General features: G+C 37.1%; 1 protein-coding gene across 3 annotated transcripts in view; it reads left to right on the top strand.

Annotated features, from left to right (window-relative positions):
* The window catches only part of PTPRQ (protein tyrosine phosphatase receptor type Q), a 145,550-nt gene that overhangs the window by 122,423 nt on the left and 10,490 nt on the right, over nucleotides 1-12,637 (top strand). For 2 of the 3 annotated variants that reach the window (XM_075080736.1, XM_075080737.1), the window contains 6 exons: nucleotides 1,451-1,477; nucleotides 2,141-2,222; nucleotides 6,478-6,568; nucleotides 7,970-8,046; nucleotides 10,485-10,619; nucleotides 10,732-10,857. In XM_075080736.1, coding sequence (XP_074936837.1) covers nucleotides 1,451-1,477; nucleotides 2,141-2,222; nucleotides 6,478-6,568; nucleotides 7,970-8,046; nucleotides 10,485-10,619; nucleotides 10,732-10,857 — 538 coding nt within the window. The remainder of the gene's footprint in view (nucleotides 1-1,450; nucleotides 1,478-2,140; nucleotides 2,223-6,477; nucleotides 6,569-7,969; nucleotides 8,047-10,484; nucleotides 10,620-10,731; nucleotides 10,858-12,637) is intronic. The other variant, XM_075080738.1, reaches the window with a different exon arrangement.

The raw sequence follows: 12,637 nt of genomic DNA, 5'->3' as shown, positions 1-12,637 counted from the left end.
AGAAGGTAGTTTCTTCTGCCACGTAATGCAAACAACATAAGTGATTCAATAAGCACTAGCAAGTCTAAACATTCTGAAGAGTTGCATGCTTTGTTGTCTTATTGCCTTGTTTTCTTTTTCATTCTAAAGTTCTCCTTCAGTTGACCTAGTAAGCATTTTGAGTTTGAACCTTTTTCTGTGAATTCTTACACTTCTTTTTACTCCAGTGAGACTGACTCAAGTCTTTCATAGACAGTTTGCTTTGTTTGAAAAGAACTGTCATAACAAAGTATGTACCACAAAGGCATCTTTAGTAGCTTTGAAATTAACTTCACTGATCCGTAATAATAAATGATTCAACAATTGTATTAATCTAATTTTATTATCTAATTTAAAATGTAAATATTTAAGAATAACTTCATAAACTGAAGTATTTTTAAAGCAAATTGTCTTTTCTACTAGAATTATGGCAGCAGTAGACATTTATATTTGTATTATAGAATAGTTTTTGTAATATTTGCATGTAAGAGTATGATTTTTGGAGTGACAGATACATAAAAGGTATATTTTGAGCTTTTTTGAAGGAGCAAGTTATCTTTTAAACTGTATTATTTCAAACTTTTTGGCTTGGCCTTTTAGACAAGCTTTGTAAGTCTGAGTGCCTGAAGTTTGGCTTCTAAATCTGTAAAGCTGAGACATTCCTAAAACAGGTTCAGAGGCAATGGTGATGACCAAGTTTCAAGACCATCTGAAAGTTCCCTGAGTATAGATGCTCAAGTAACATCTTCATGAAACCTGCTATGGGATCAAGTTAAAGATTTGATATGTAGCTTTAACGTGTAGTTTTTAAAATCGCCACACACCAGAAGCAGCAGTGAACACCTAAAAATGAGCATGAAAACAGGCACTCATTTTTTAAATCTTTAAAAAAACAGTCATAGCTGTTTGGTTTCTGTAGGACAGACCAAGAGTGTGATTTATCTGTGACTTTAGATATCTGCTTAAATGAGATGAAATCACACCTATTTCTCTTCATTGATTATCAAAGGACTCTAAAGTGACTAGCTCAGAAATAGGTGTCTGTATTCAGTCAGATGAATCCTATCCTTACGCTCTGAAATGGCCCTTAGAAGAATGTTACTGAGTACATAGTGTAAAATGAAGCCTGTCAATGTGTATGAAGTGGTGTGCTGGAAGTATGGATTTCTCAGGGCCATATGAGCCCAGAGCACTGTAAAATGATCTGAAGAGATGATAGAAACTGTAACTACCGTATCCATATCTGCCAATACCTGAGATAAAAACTAATCAAGACAATCACCCAAGATGTCTGACATATAATAATAGTTGAATCCCTGAGAGAAATAAACATGATTCTTTAGTTACTTGAGTATTTCATCTAAAACTTATTAACATGCACAATATTGGTTAACTCTCAGTTTGCTACATTTAACAAAAATCTCTGTTGCAGGTTACTTAGTTATAGAAAATCCATCAAGTAAGTTGATTAAAGATTTTTATATTGTGGTCATTGGTGAGTCTCAATGTGTGGTTCCCTCCTCTGTATTTATTAGAAAAAAACTCCAAGCTGCGTATAAATCATAAAAGCATGACTAATTGCACGGTAACTGGAGAAATGCTTTCTCTCTCTCTGGGGTGAAGCCTGAATGTCTGTGTTTTAGCTTGGGAAGTAATACAGGAATATTTAAACTCCTCGGGGTTTAAAAACCATGTCATTATGAGAATGAGGTCACTGCAATATTTTATATGTCTAAAACCTTGCAACGTATAAAATGTTTTCTGTCAGACAAAGAAGTATTATGTACTTCAGAATGCAATGGTAACTTTACAAATGTCCATTAATGTCAAAACTTCGTTGGAATGCTGTTACCTGTAAAAACAATCCTACCCAACAGTACTGTTAACATTGGCATCATTAAAAATTTGGTGAGGGCAAACAATGGGGGGAGAAAATGCTTCTATTTTAAGTGACTGAAAGCAACCAAGTAAGCATGCTGTAAGCAATTTATAATTTTCTGTCTATAAGTATCAGTTTCTACTGAAGAAAAAAACATTATTAATGAACTGCAGTTAAATAAGAATAAAAAGAATGAGAAAGAAATGCCCTGCAGGTTTCTAATTCTTCTGTCATTACTTTCAGGCCAATAAGCAAGAAATCCTTCCTACAACATGTTGAAGAGCTTTGCACAAACAACAACCTAAAGTTTCAGGAAGAATTTTCGGTATGTTGCTAGCAGTTGTCACAACATCGCAAGACCTTCAGTCGTTTCATGTGTCACATTTCATGTCCATTTTAAGCAGGCAAGGCCGTGAAGGACTCTGGCCTTGATAATCAATACCCAATTACCAGGTTGATTGTTTAGAAAGTAATATTACACTGATTTGGATTCTGCAGTCTACACTGCAACCTGATCAGATTTATTCACCTAAGTGTCAGCAAAAGATGATCTTCTTTAGACTCTGATTTTTGTGAGAATACCACAATATTTATGCTTTTATATAGGTAGCAATACATATGTAGTTTACCTGAGAACAGTTTATTTAGAAATAGTTTTCTAACATATATACAGGTATATTTAAGTGCTTTAAATAAGTTCATTTTCCTGAGTGATGTTGACCCCAAAAACACAGCTGACATTTATTCTGTGAAATGTTCACGCCCGAGTCATACTGGCATGGAACTCAGAAATGTTTTTCTTTCATAGGTTTCAGTGCAGAAAGTAGAAAGTTTGTGCATGGTATTTTGGTCTTTGATTCTTTACAAATAATAGGCCATACTTGCCATGCTCTTGAGAATAGCCTCCATGTGAATAGCCTCCATCTCCTTACGTGAGTAGATGAACTCAGCAAGCCTGTCTTTCTTTCTGAAAAGAGACCAGCTGTCAAAATATACATTACATATAATATAATGCATATATACTTTCAGATTTAAATCTCAACATTTTCACTATTTTTATTAAGTAACTTCTTTACAGCTATCATTTTTTTCTCAACAATATCTTCTCTTCTTGTTATTTCAGAATCCTATCATCATCATCATTTTTAACACATACAGTCATTTGCCCTCACAAAAATAATTTGTCAATCTCCGGTGACTTTATTATTTTGGATTTATAGATTTACCATGAATTGCTTACCAGTTGGATTAACAAAAATGAAGACTCAACAATTGGCTTTTCTTCTGCTAGATTATAATATTTCAGTCTCTGAGGGAAAACCAACAAAAGTGTGAAAAGATTAATGGTATTTCCTACAGCTTTTTTGTTATGCTCCTTAGGTAAAATTGGTCTGGATTTAATAATAAAAAGCACCATAAAATTCTCTGAGCAATAAAGTAAAAAGAACTTTTTTTCCTAAGAGTAGAAGTGTTATTTCACTTGAACAAGAGTGATTATAGTTACATTATGCATGACTGAACAGATGAAAAGTTTTACTAGTAATAACATTTTCACATATTAACATTCATCATTGGAAAGTTTCTAGTATTACTTTCTTTAGGTGTGACCCACATTGGGTAAACCTTACAGTGTTGTAATGCCTTAAAACTTAAACAATAGTGTTTTATCAAATCAAAATCTTGGCAATCCATTTCAAATTTAGAGAAATATGAGTAGCTGAGGCCTCACTCAACTAAATTATATAGTCAACTTATAATCAACTGTTTTATAAGTCATTTGGGCTTCCTTTTGGTTTTTTTCTCTCAGAGCTTCAGCTTCCATGTTTCAGAGTATAGTAATATCTTCCCAGATGACTTGTCCAAGGGCAGGCAGAATTGCAGGGTAGGTCCAGTTCCTGACTGAGAGTATATCTATAGAATCTGTAGCACCCCTCTTATCGGATGAATAATAGGAGTGACAGTGCACTTGAAATGACAGTGCACAGAAACAGGCAATGCAGACAACAAACAAGCAGACCTCGTGACCTGCATTGTTTCCATCCACATTCTTCATTTTAGTTTCACATGAATGACTCAAGGCTCCTACAATGTGTGTAGGAGAGGTGAGCTCAGGATATAAATCCATGGACCGTTGTATCTGAAGCACATAACGAAAAGCATGGTGCTGAGCTTGCTTGGGCTCTCTGGCCATCTCTGTACTAGTAAATTTAAGTATACCAGGAACTGGACATAAGAATATGATCATTTACACTAGTAAACTCTTAGTATGTTCCCTGCCTTGAATTTGGACTGTTTCAGCTAGCAGTCTTCCTGGACAATTCCAGGGTATGTTTTGGTAGGTAAAGTAGTCTGGGGATCATTTACAATAGGCAGCTTGTAGACAGCAAACCTGTTTTGGAGTTTTCTAGCATAAATGTGGTTCTTTCCATTTCACTTAGTCCTGGAATCCAGTAACATTCCTGGTCTCATCTGATTTGCTGGATTCAAGAAGCTGCTGTGCCTGGAGACCTCCAGGGTTCAATCTCAGCCCACATGTGAACACGGCCTATGTGTAAACATGACGAGAAGAGAAACTGGACCTTGGAATAGATCTGGATCCATGTCTTGTCAGAAAAGACAAGTTTAAAGAAACCATAGGGAGCCACAGTAACTGATGGTGGGCACCACCTAGCTGATATTCAAACTTCCAGCTTTTCAGATGATTTCTGTATCTCTCAATACCTTTGGAAAATCAAATTTTTCTGGTAGCTGGCAAATTACTGAAACAGAAATACTTCTGTAAGAGTTTTATGGTACGTTCTGTTCATGAATAAAAAAGGGAAATACCTCCAAATGTCACCACAGTACCATAAAAGTACTAGAGTAAACAAAGTGCAAATTAATTATTTCAAAGTTTTATAAGTCTGCAAAGAAATATGGTTTCTGTGACAAATTATTATTGAATCTGGGAATCCAAATAGCCTTTCCTGAGTTCTGAAAATAATAATTTAGACTGAAATCCATAGTGGTGCAGAGAATTGGTATGAGGCTTTTGAGCACTTGTTCAGTTATGGAAACATCATTACAAAAATAACATAATCTGCTTCTCTATTTTCTCTCTACTACAAAGTACTGTATAACAGTGCTACTTCTGTGCTAGCTAAGTGGCAAGCTAAGACTCAGAGGAGTGAGGCAAACGAGGCAACTTAAAGTTCACATGGCATGAACGTGATATGGGATCCCATGGCCCATAATACCCGAAAAATGCCATAGGCATTTTGTCTATCTTCTTCCTTCATGCAAAATTCAATGACAGAAATTTTGTGGGAGAGTTTCAGCTTTCTCAGTGAGAGAAATTTTAACACCTCCACCCTTAGCTGTGTTATACGGTTTTATGAAATCCTGACAGGAATGCCCAGCACTCTACTCTGTCTGAGAACAGGGATATTCCTCTAGATACAGTTCTAGGGCTGGGGCTTTACTTCACTGGAGTACTGCTTTTTAAATTTTTCATTACCTTATTTATTTATTTATTTGCTAGCAATTGCCCATTAAATTTTACATATAGAAGACAAACTGTCTCAAATACCTGGGCAAAAGACCTCTTGAAAATAATTACCATCGAATCTGATAGTAGGGCTATCTGCTCCACTTTTGGAATTATCCCATGTAGAGAGTAACTGCTAATATTAAGAGACAAATTTGAAGGGATTACTCAGCACAAATGGCAAAATTTTGTGTTTTACTCACTCAAAGCAATAGGTAGATCTCTTCATTGGTATCTCAGCTAGATGTTGAAATAGACTTGCATATAATATTTTGCAGACAAGGGGAAAACCTGTTACAGTTCATGTAGTCATTAACTTAGAAATTCTGGCTAAATTCTGGCTTTTCTAAGAGTTTTCTATTCTCTTATCACTGCTATGAGATCTCCATTAACAAGTTATGAAGTTGTCTCCAGTCTTTTACTCAGCTTTGGAAATTACACCTATTTATTGTCACAAACACTCCCATCAAATAAGTTCCTCAATATAAGTGATTTATCCATCTCTGCCCTTCAGTAATAGACCTAATGACCAGTTATGAAACTGCAGTACAACCCAAAATAACTCTTCCCACCCCTTTCACAAACAGTCCCATGAACAATAGCTAATTGCCAGTTGTCTCAACTTAATTAAATTCTCATCAGTTCTCATGCTGTGGCAAGAGCTCTCCCAAGCTACAGGAGTCAGGAAAAGGCATTATTCAAGAATAAGGCTGTGTCAGTAGGGCATGGTAACCAAGCTTGTGACTTCATGAAAGGACAGAAAAGAACTACAAAAGGTGATAGGCTGACTTTATCCAGACTTGTAAAGGTGAAAGTTCATGTAAGCTTTAATTGTTCAACTTGACAGCATTGTCTGCAGCGCTGCATCTAATGCTGCTGTGACTGGGGCTGACAGCGAGGTGGAATGCTCTGTAATGCTTCCAGCTGTTCTTAGAAAGGCACTCTGTTGCTGAACTAAAGGAATTCCCCCTCTTACGGGACTGATTGTGTCATGTTTTATATTCACTGAAGGTAAAATGCAAAGCTTTACCAACAAACACTTATTCCTCTACAGGAGCTTCCGAAGTTTCTTGAAGACCTTGCTTCAACTGATGCTGATCTGCCTTGGAACAAGTCTAAGAATCGTTTCCCGAACATAAAGCCATGTATGTGTGTTTATCGATCGACTCCTCTGTTTTGCTCTCTGCCTTCAATGGTGCAGCAAGTATTTGGAATGCAACTGTATTTTTGTTTGATCTGTCTTTGAAATGGCAGAAAAATCATGTCTGCATTATGAAATAATTTTCTGTCAAGTAATCTGTCTTTTCATTGTGTTTTTAAAAACAGTTTTATTTGCAAGTAGCTTTCAACTTGCTCTCACAAGCTTTAGTATGCAGGTGCAAGAAACTGTAGCCTCAGTAGTTTCTTAGCTTTGTAATTCAAGCCATGTAGCACACTCTTTAACATTCTTCCTTGGTTTTTTTACTTTTAGTGAGAAGTAATGTTTTTAAACATATAAAATCCACATGTTTGTGCATTCAGCTACCTCAGGAGCCTGGGTATGCTTTCTTGTGGGTATGTGTATATGTGCTGCAAAGGTTCCACGGAAGATCAGACTGACTGTATGACAACTTAAAAGCCAAGGCTAGATTTTATCACAGGAGACAGGAGTCTGTCTCTCTGTACTCAACACTGCTTCATTTTTCAGTTAATAAGACAAGAAATTTCATTATTATTTTAGGCATTAGCTGTGATGTGAGCTGTGGAGCATGGCATTCCTTGGTTAATAATGCTATGTTCTGTGCTATGAACTTTTCAGAGCAGCTGTTCCGGCTATCTACTGCCTTGTTCAAGACATACTCTAAGTTACAGTCACTAAAAATTGATATTCATGACACACAATGAAATATAAACAGATGAGTTTCATAAACCTTTAACTTTGCATTCTAATTTTTTTTTTTAAGACCAAACATCAAAATTTTGAATGTTTGGTTTCATCATTTACTTATTCACATGTGACATCTTTCCTGGTTTCTCTCATTTCTGCATACACACCGTGGGCCCAAATTAGAAACCCTCAATCATTTTTTTTTTACTGTAGTCATGAGCTTACCTTATGTAAAGAAGTAAAAGTATATAAAAGTTCCAGGATCTGGCTCAAATCTGTGACCTGGTCAGCAAGTGTATAGGAAAGACTGTCAGACCCCTGACCCTGCTGTCTGATTCACACAGAGGTTGTCTGTGCTAGAACAGCAAGACTTAAGGTACACAGGCTACCTTTAGGCAGAGTATCCTCCCATGCATACCTCAATTTGGACCTTTTGGCACGTTCACCGTTTTAATTAAAAAGCATTATATTAAATTATGTCTGGAACGTTAAAGGATGCCCAACAGTAATGGCAATTGATTAAATTCCCTTTGTAATTAGCGTTCTACTATGTCGAGTATTGTTACATTAGCAACAATAACAGTATTTCTGACTTCTTAGCACTCCAGGATCATTTGTTACATGCATCTATGGTTTTTTAACAAATCCTTTAGTTAACTAGACTTTATTTCCGTGATAGATAATAACAACAGAGTAAAGCTGATGCCCGATGCTGGTATACCTGGATCTGACTACATTAATGCCAGCTATGTGTCTGTAAGTAGAAAGTCTCACATTTTTACTATATTTGTTTTCTGGTAGAAGAGGGAGTCAAAAAACAACCTACAAGAAGAACAGGATTCTGATTTTTCTTTCATTCACTACAGCTACTGTTGCCATGGCATTGTTCAAGTGACTCCTGTGGCATTGAACATGACTAGTTAAAAATATAAAGTAACCCATTTTCATTACTAAGCAATGATTTTCAGCAATAATCAGAACTGTGTCCAGCAAATTAGTTTCTAGAAATTGTCTCATATCGTTATTAAAGACAAGAGTGAAACTCCCACTGAGATCAATTGTTTAGACAGGTGTTATTTGGCCTCTTGGTTCAGCAGTTGGGGCTATTGTATATGAACAGGGCAATGTAAAGATAGCTGAACTGAAAAGTTTCATAGAAATGGCTAATAATTCTGGTGAGTGGGATTGGTATGCCCCTTATTATTTTGTGAAAGTTATGATGGAGGAAAATGCAAATAGGCTTCTTGAAGAAGAAACTAATGTTATATTTCTCATCCTCAGCTTTCTTCCTAGACCTTCCATTTTCTAATTGTCTTCTCAGAAAATTCTTCATCTATATTTTTATCTCACTTTTGTCCTGTTAAAGCCCGAGTGTGACATAATTATGCATCTAATTTGTTGTAGCAGTGGCTGGTGGTCTCACATGAGGTCAAGACTTGATGTGCACTAACCACTACTCAAACACATAGCAAGACATGCAGACTGTAGTCTAAACAGATGACACAATGACAAGCAGAAATGGGTATTTCCAGGTAACTAAGAGACATTCACAGAGAAGAAGCAATAAAGCTGAGAGCATCTTCCTCTCTCATTAGCAAAAGCTATTTATTCCTTTTATATGGAATGTCATAGTACTGACAGTTAGCAGACAGGAAGAGCCATGCCACGTTGTTACTTGATGCTGGAACTATATACAGAACCACTGAGGAGACAGCTGGGAGCAAGGCCTAGGCTTTACCTTTCCTGTCACTAACTGACATGCCAAGACTTAGGTAGGGAACACTTAACAGCAACTTCCAAAAACCTGCAGCAAAAGCCAACAGCAGAGAGCGTTCCTTGCTGAGATTTCACATTTCTTTACTTCATACAGGCATCTCACTTTAGCTCACCATTCATCAGTGAATAGACAACTGTAATGTTACCATTTATCAGGGCTAAAGCTTTGGCCTTTATATGCTCTCACTTCCCATATTTGTGGATGTATAAATTTATAAATGCATTATCTCAATATACAATAAGTGTGTCTGTGTGTATTTACATACCTAGGTGTATATATATGCATACATATAAAGAGAGGGAAAGAGAGGTCTTGTATATAGTTTTAACAAGTGGGAACTTGGCTGTTACTTTTATTTTCATTGGTTAAACAAGAAAAATTCAGTAACTGAACTGTGAGCTTTGCATCCCTGAATTATAGTTTCTCACCTCACTCTTAAACTACGGAGGATTAACATAGTTTCTCACTGCCACCTGTTGTATATTATAGATGGAGTAAGTAACAGGCAGCTGTGAATTATAGGGCTATAATTCCAACGAGGAGCTTTGGTGGTGCTATAAACCACTGTGTCTGTTGTTTTGAGCAATGAGCAGAACTCAGTGATATTACAGACTGCTAGCTCTACAGCACAGATTTATTGCCATTATTGCTATTGCTATTTTAGACTTTCTGTAGTGCATAACACTTCCTGTAGGGTATGCTTAGTTTCTCTGAGGAAACAGATCAATGAGAAACCATGCACTGACAGCATTTACACGGATTTTTTTTTCAACAAACTTCCTTCTCCCCAAGTTTTACACCAATTTATAAATAAAGAGCCGAAGCCAACACTAAAATAAAAGTCAACCCCTACAGTAGGTTTCTGGAAGACCTTTTATTAGAGATCATTTGTTTGATAAGCTCTATCCCTAAATTACAGCAGATCCCTGACGATCACTGGGAGGACGAGGTCATCAGTGTGGTGTGTAGCTTGCACTAGCTCTCAGATGACTCCTTAGTCGTTCCCCTGGCTCCACTGCTCCTTAGCCCTATTTAATTCTGCTTTGTTGGCCACCGCCTGACACAGTTCTTGGTGGTCTCTGGCTGGATCTGCAGTAAGGCTATTTTTAAATGGCAATTACTCCCAACGTCCCTGTAATTTCTCTGCTGAATGAATTTCTATTAGGATGACATTTCCCAAACTTTATCAGAGCATTGGTTCATAACTGATCTGCATGATGGAAAAAAATGCCATTACTACCTTAGGTTTCCAAGGCCATCTGCTATGCCATGGTTAGCCAGGCCTATGCCAAGTCGTTCAGTATGTCTGACAAGGTTCTAGCCTTAGGCATGATAGCTACAGGCACAACTACGAGTCACATGCAAACTCTTTTTTTCCTTGCCAATCATTATGTATTAAATATTTTCTTTTTCTCAGGGTTATTTATGTCCAAATGAGTTTATTGCAACTCAGGGACCATTACCAGGAACAGTGGGTGATTTCTGGAGAATGGTGTGGGAGACGAGAGCAAAAACACTTGTGATGCTTACACAATGTTTTGAAAAAGGACGGGTAAGTTACCAGTGTACCAATTAACAGCATTTGATATAATTGGAAATTCTGTATGTAGTTTCTGTCAAGTTTATAATATGATCATTGTTAATAACTAATCATCTCCCTGCAGATAAGATGTCATCAGTACTGGCCAGAAGATAATAAACCAGTTACTGTGTTTGGGGATATAGTGATTACTAAATTGATGGAAGATATTCAGATGGACTGGACCATCAGAGATCTAAAAATTGAAAGGGTAAGGCAGAACTGGAAGCTGATTTAACAAAACCCATCCAGCACCTCTAAGAACATTGGATATGCTCCATCCCACCTGACTATCCCTCAGTATTATTCTTTTACTCTTTTAATACATATACATCGTACCGTCTGGTTTCCCTGCATTTTGTTTTCATTCCTGTTTGTTTTCTTTTTTTTCCCCTGAGAATTTTCTCCAGTTCCTGTCACAAAGAGCTCAGATAAGTGGCTGACATGATATGAAGGGCCTATCAAGGTTACTGAACCTCTGGTCTGGTGGGAGGTGAAGTTTCTATTTGGACACCTCAGTTGTCTCTTCTAGAAAGGAGTAATCCTAGCCATTCTGGGATCAAATCCCTTTGAATGTATCCCTCTCAGATTAAAGGGCAAGATTCTCTGGTGCAGCGCAGCTGTTTTTCATTGTACAACCAGCTGTATTGATCTCCACCCCCAGGAGATTCACCCAGTATAAATGAGAATCATCAGTATTACTCCCACTCTTTGTGCTGGGAAGGCGGGGTGGGAGGTATAGCATAGATCTTCATCTTTGTCATAATCCACAACTATAGTTTCCACTGTTTGGAAAAATTAGCATCCAGAGTTAAGTCAGACCAGCAGGTGGGCTCAGAAAGCAATCTGGGCATAATGACCTAAGATTAAGTCAGACACCTTTTGCACTCCCAACCTGTGCAATCGACCTGTGTTGTAAGCAGGGCAGCCAGATCCTAGCACCTGAACTCGGCTATCCAAATGCATGCATTACCATCCTGCGGCATGTGCATGTGACAAAAGGAACGCAGCAGTTAGGGGATTGTCTCAGCAGTCACCCCATAAGGATATGTTGTGCACATAGTACAGGAGAGTTCAACATTTTAAACTGAGTGAGAGGAGATAATTTTTTTTCAGCTAAAATAAGCCATGGATTAAACAAGATCGGAAAAAGGACTATTTAGAGTAAAAATACATGCCAGCAAAATGCAATGTCACCTGTGTTAACCAGTGTGAGGCTGAAAAGAAAAGAAGACAAAACATAACCTGAATTGACTAAGCAAGCAATTTACTAGAGCTGAACTACCCTGCACAAGAAACTATGTCCTTTATAAGCATGTCATTAAATGTGCCATATTGCTGGCTTTAAGATTGTACTTCATCTTCTGTTCACAAATGGATGATTCTTGATGATCTTCCAGTGAGGGTAAAAAGCATATGTGAGGGAAATCGTTCACAATTGCATCCAAAGACACTTCTCTCTTGTTTTCATGTTGATCAATTTTAAAAATACAGACCCAAAGTAGTTGCTACACATAATTGTTCACAGTTGTTCAGATTCTTGCAATGTGAAAAGAGCAAGTGGTTGGTTCAAAATAAATTTAAAAAGGAACTGGTTCATTACACACAATTGATTAAACTGTGCTACTTGCTGTAAGATATTGTGAATGCTAAAAACTTACAGTGCTTCATAAAATCTAGAGAAATTAGAAGAGAATTCTGACAAGTGGTATTAAATTTTGAGACACCATCTCTGACTGAGGCAGTTCATAAGTAACAAACTATTAAGAATGGAAAGAATGTTCTGTGGAACTATAGATACATTGTTGTCGTGTTTTATAATTTTCCCTACAATTTTTCCTGGACTACTGTTGGAAACAGGATATTGGTCTAGACAGGCCTTTGGCATGACCCTGTGCTTTTATTCTTATGTCCTTCATAGTTAGTCTAGATATCATATCATAACCAGCTTTTTTCTTTGAGTTGTTATTGCTGCTCTGATAGAGAGGGCA

This window comes from Phalacrocorax aristotelis, chromosome 1 (assembly GCF_949628215.1).
Source record: "Phalacrocorax aristotelis chromosome 1, bGulAri2.1, whole genome shotgun sequence".
Taxonomy (NCBI): Eukaryota; Metazoa; Chordata; class Aves; order Suliformes; family Phalacrocoracidae; genus Phalacrocorax; species Phalacrocorax aristotelis.
Note: the sequence above shows the minus strand (reverse complement) of the source record. Positions and strands in the feature narration are given on the sequence as shown.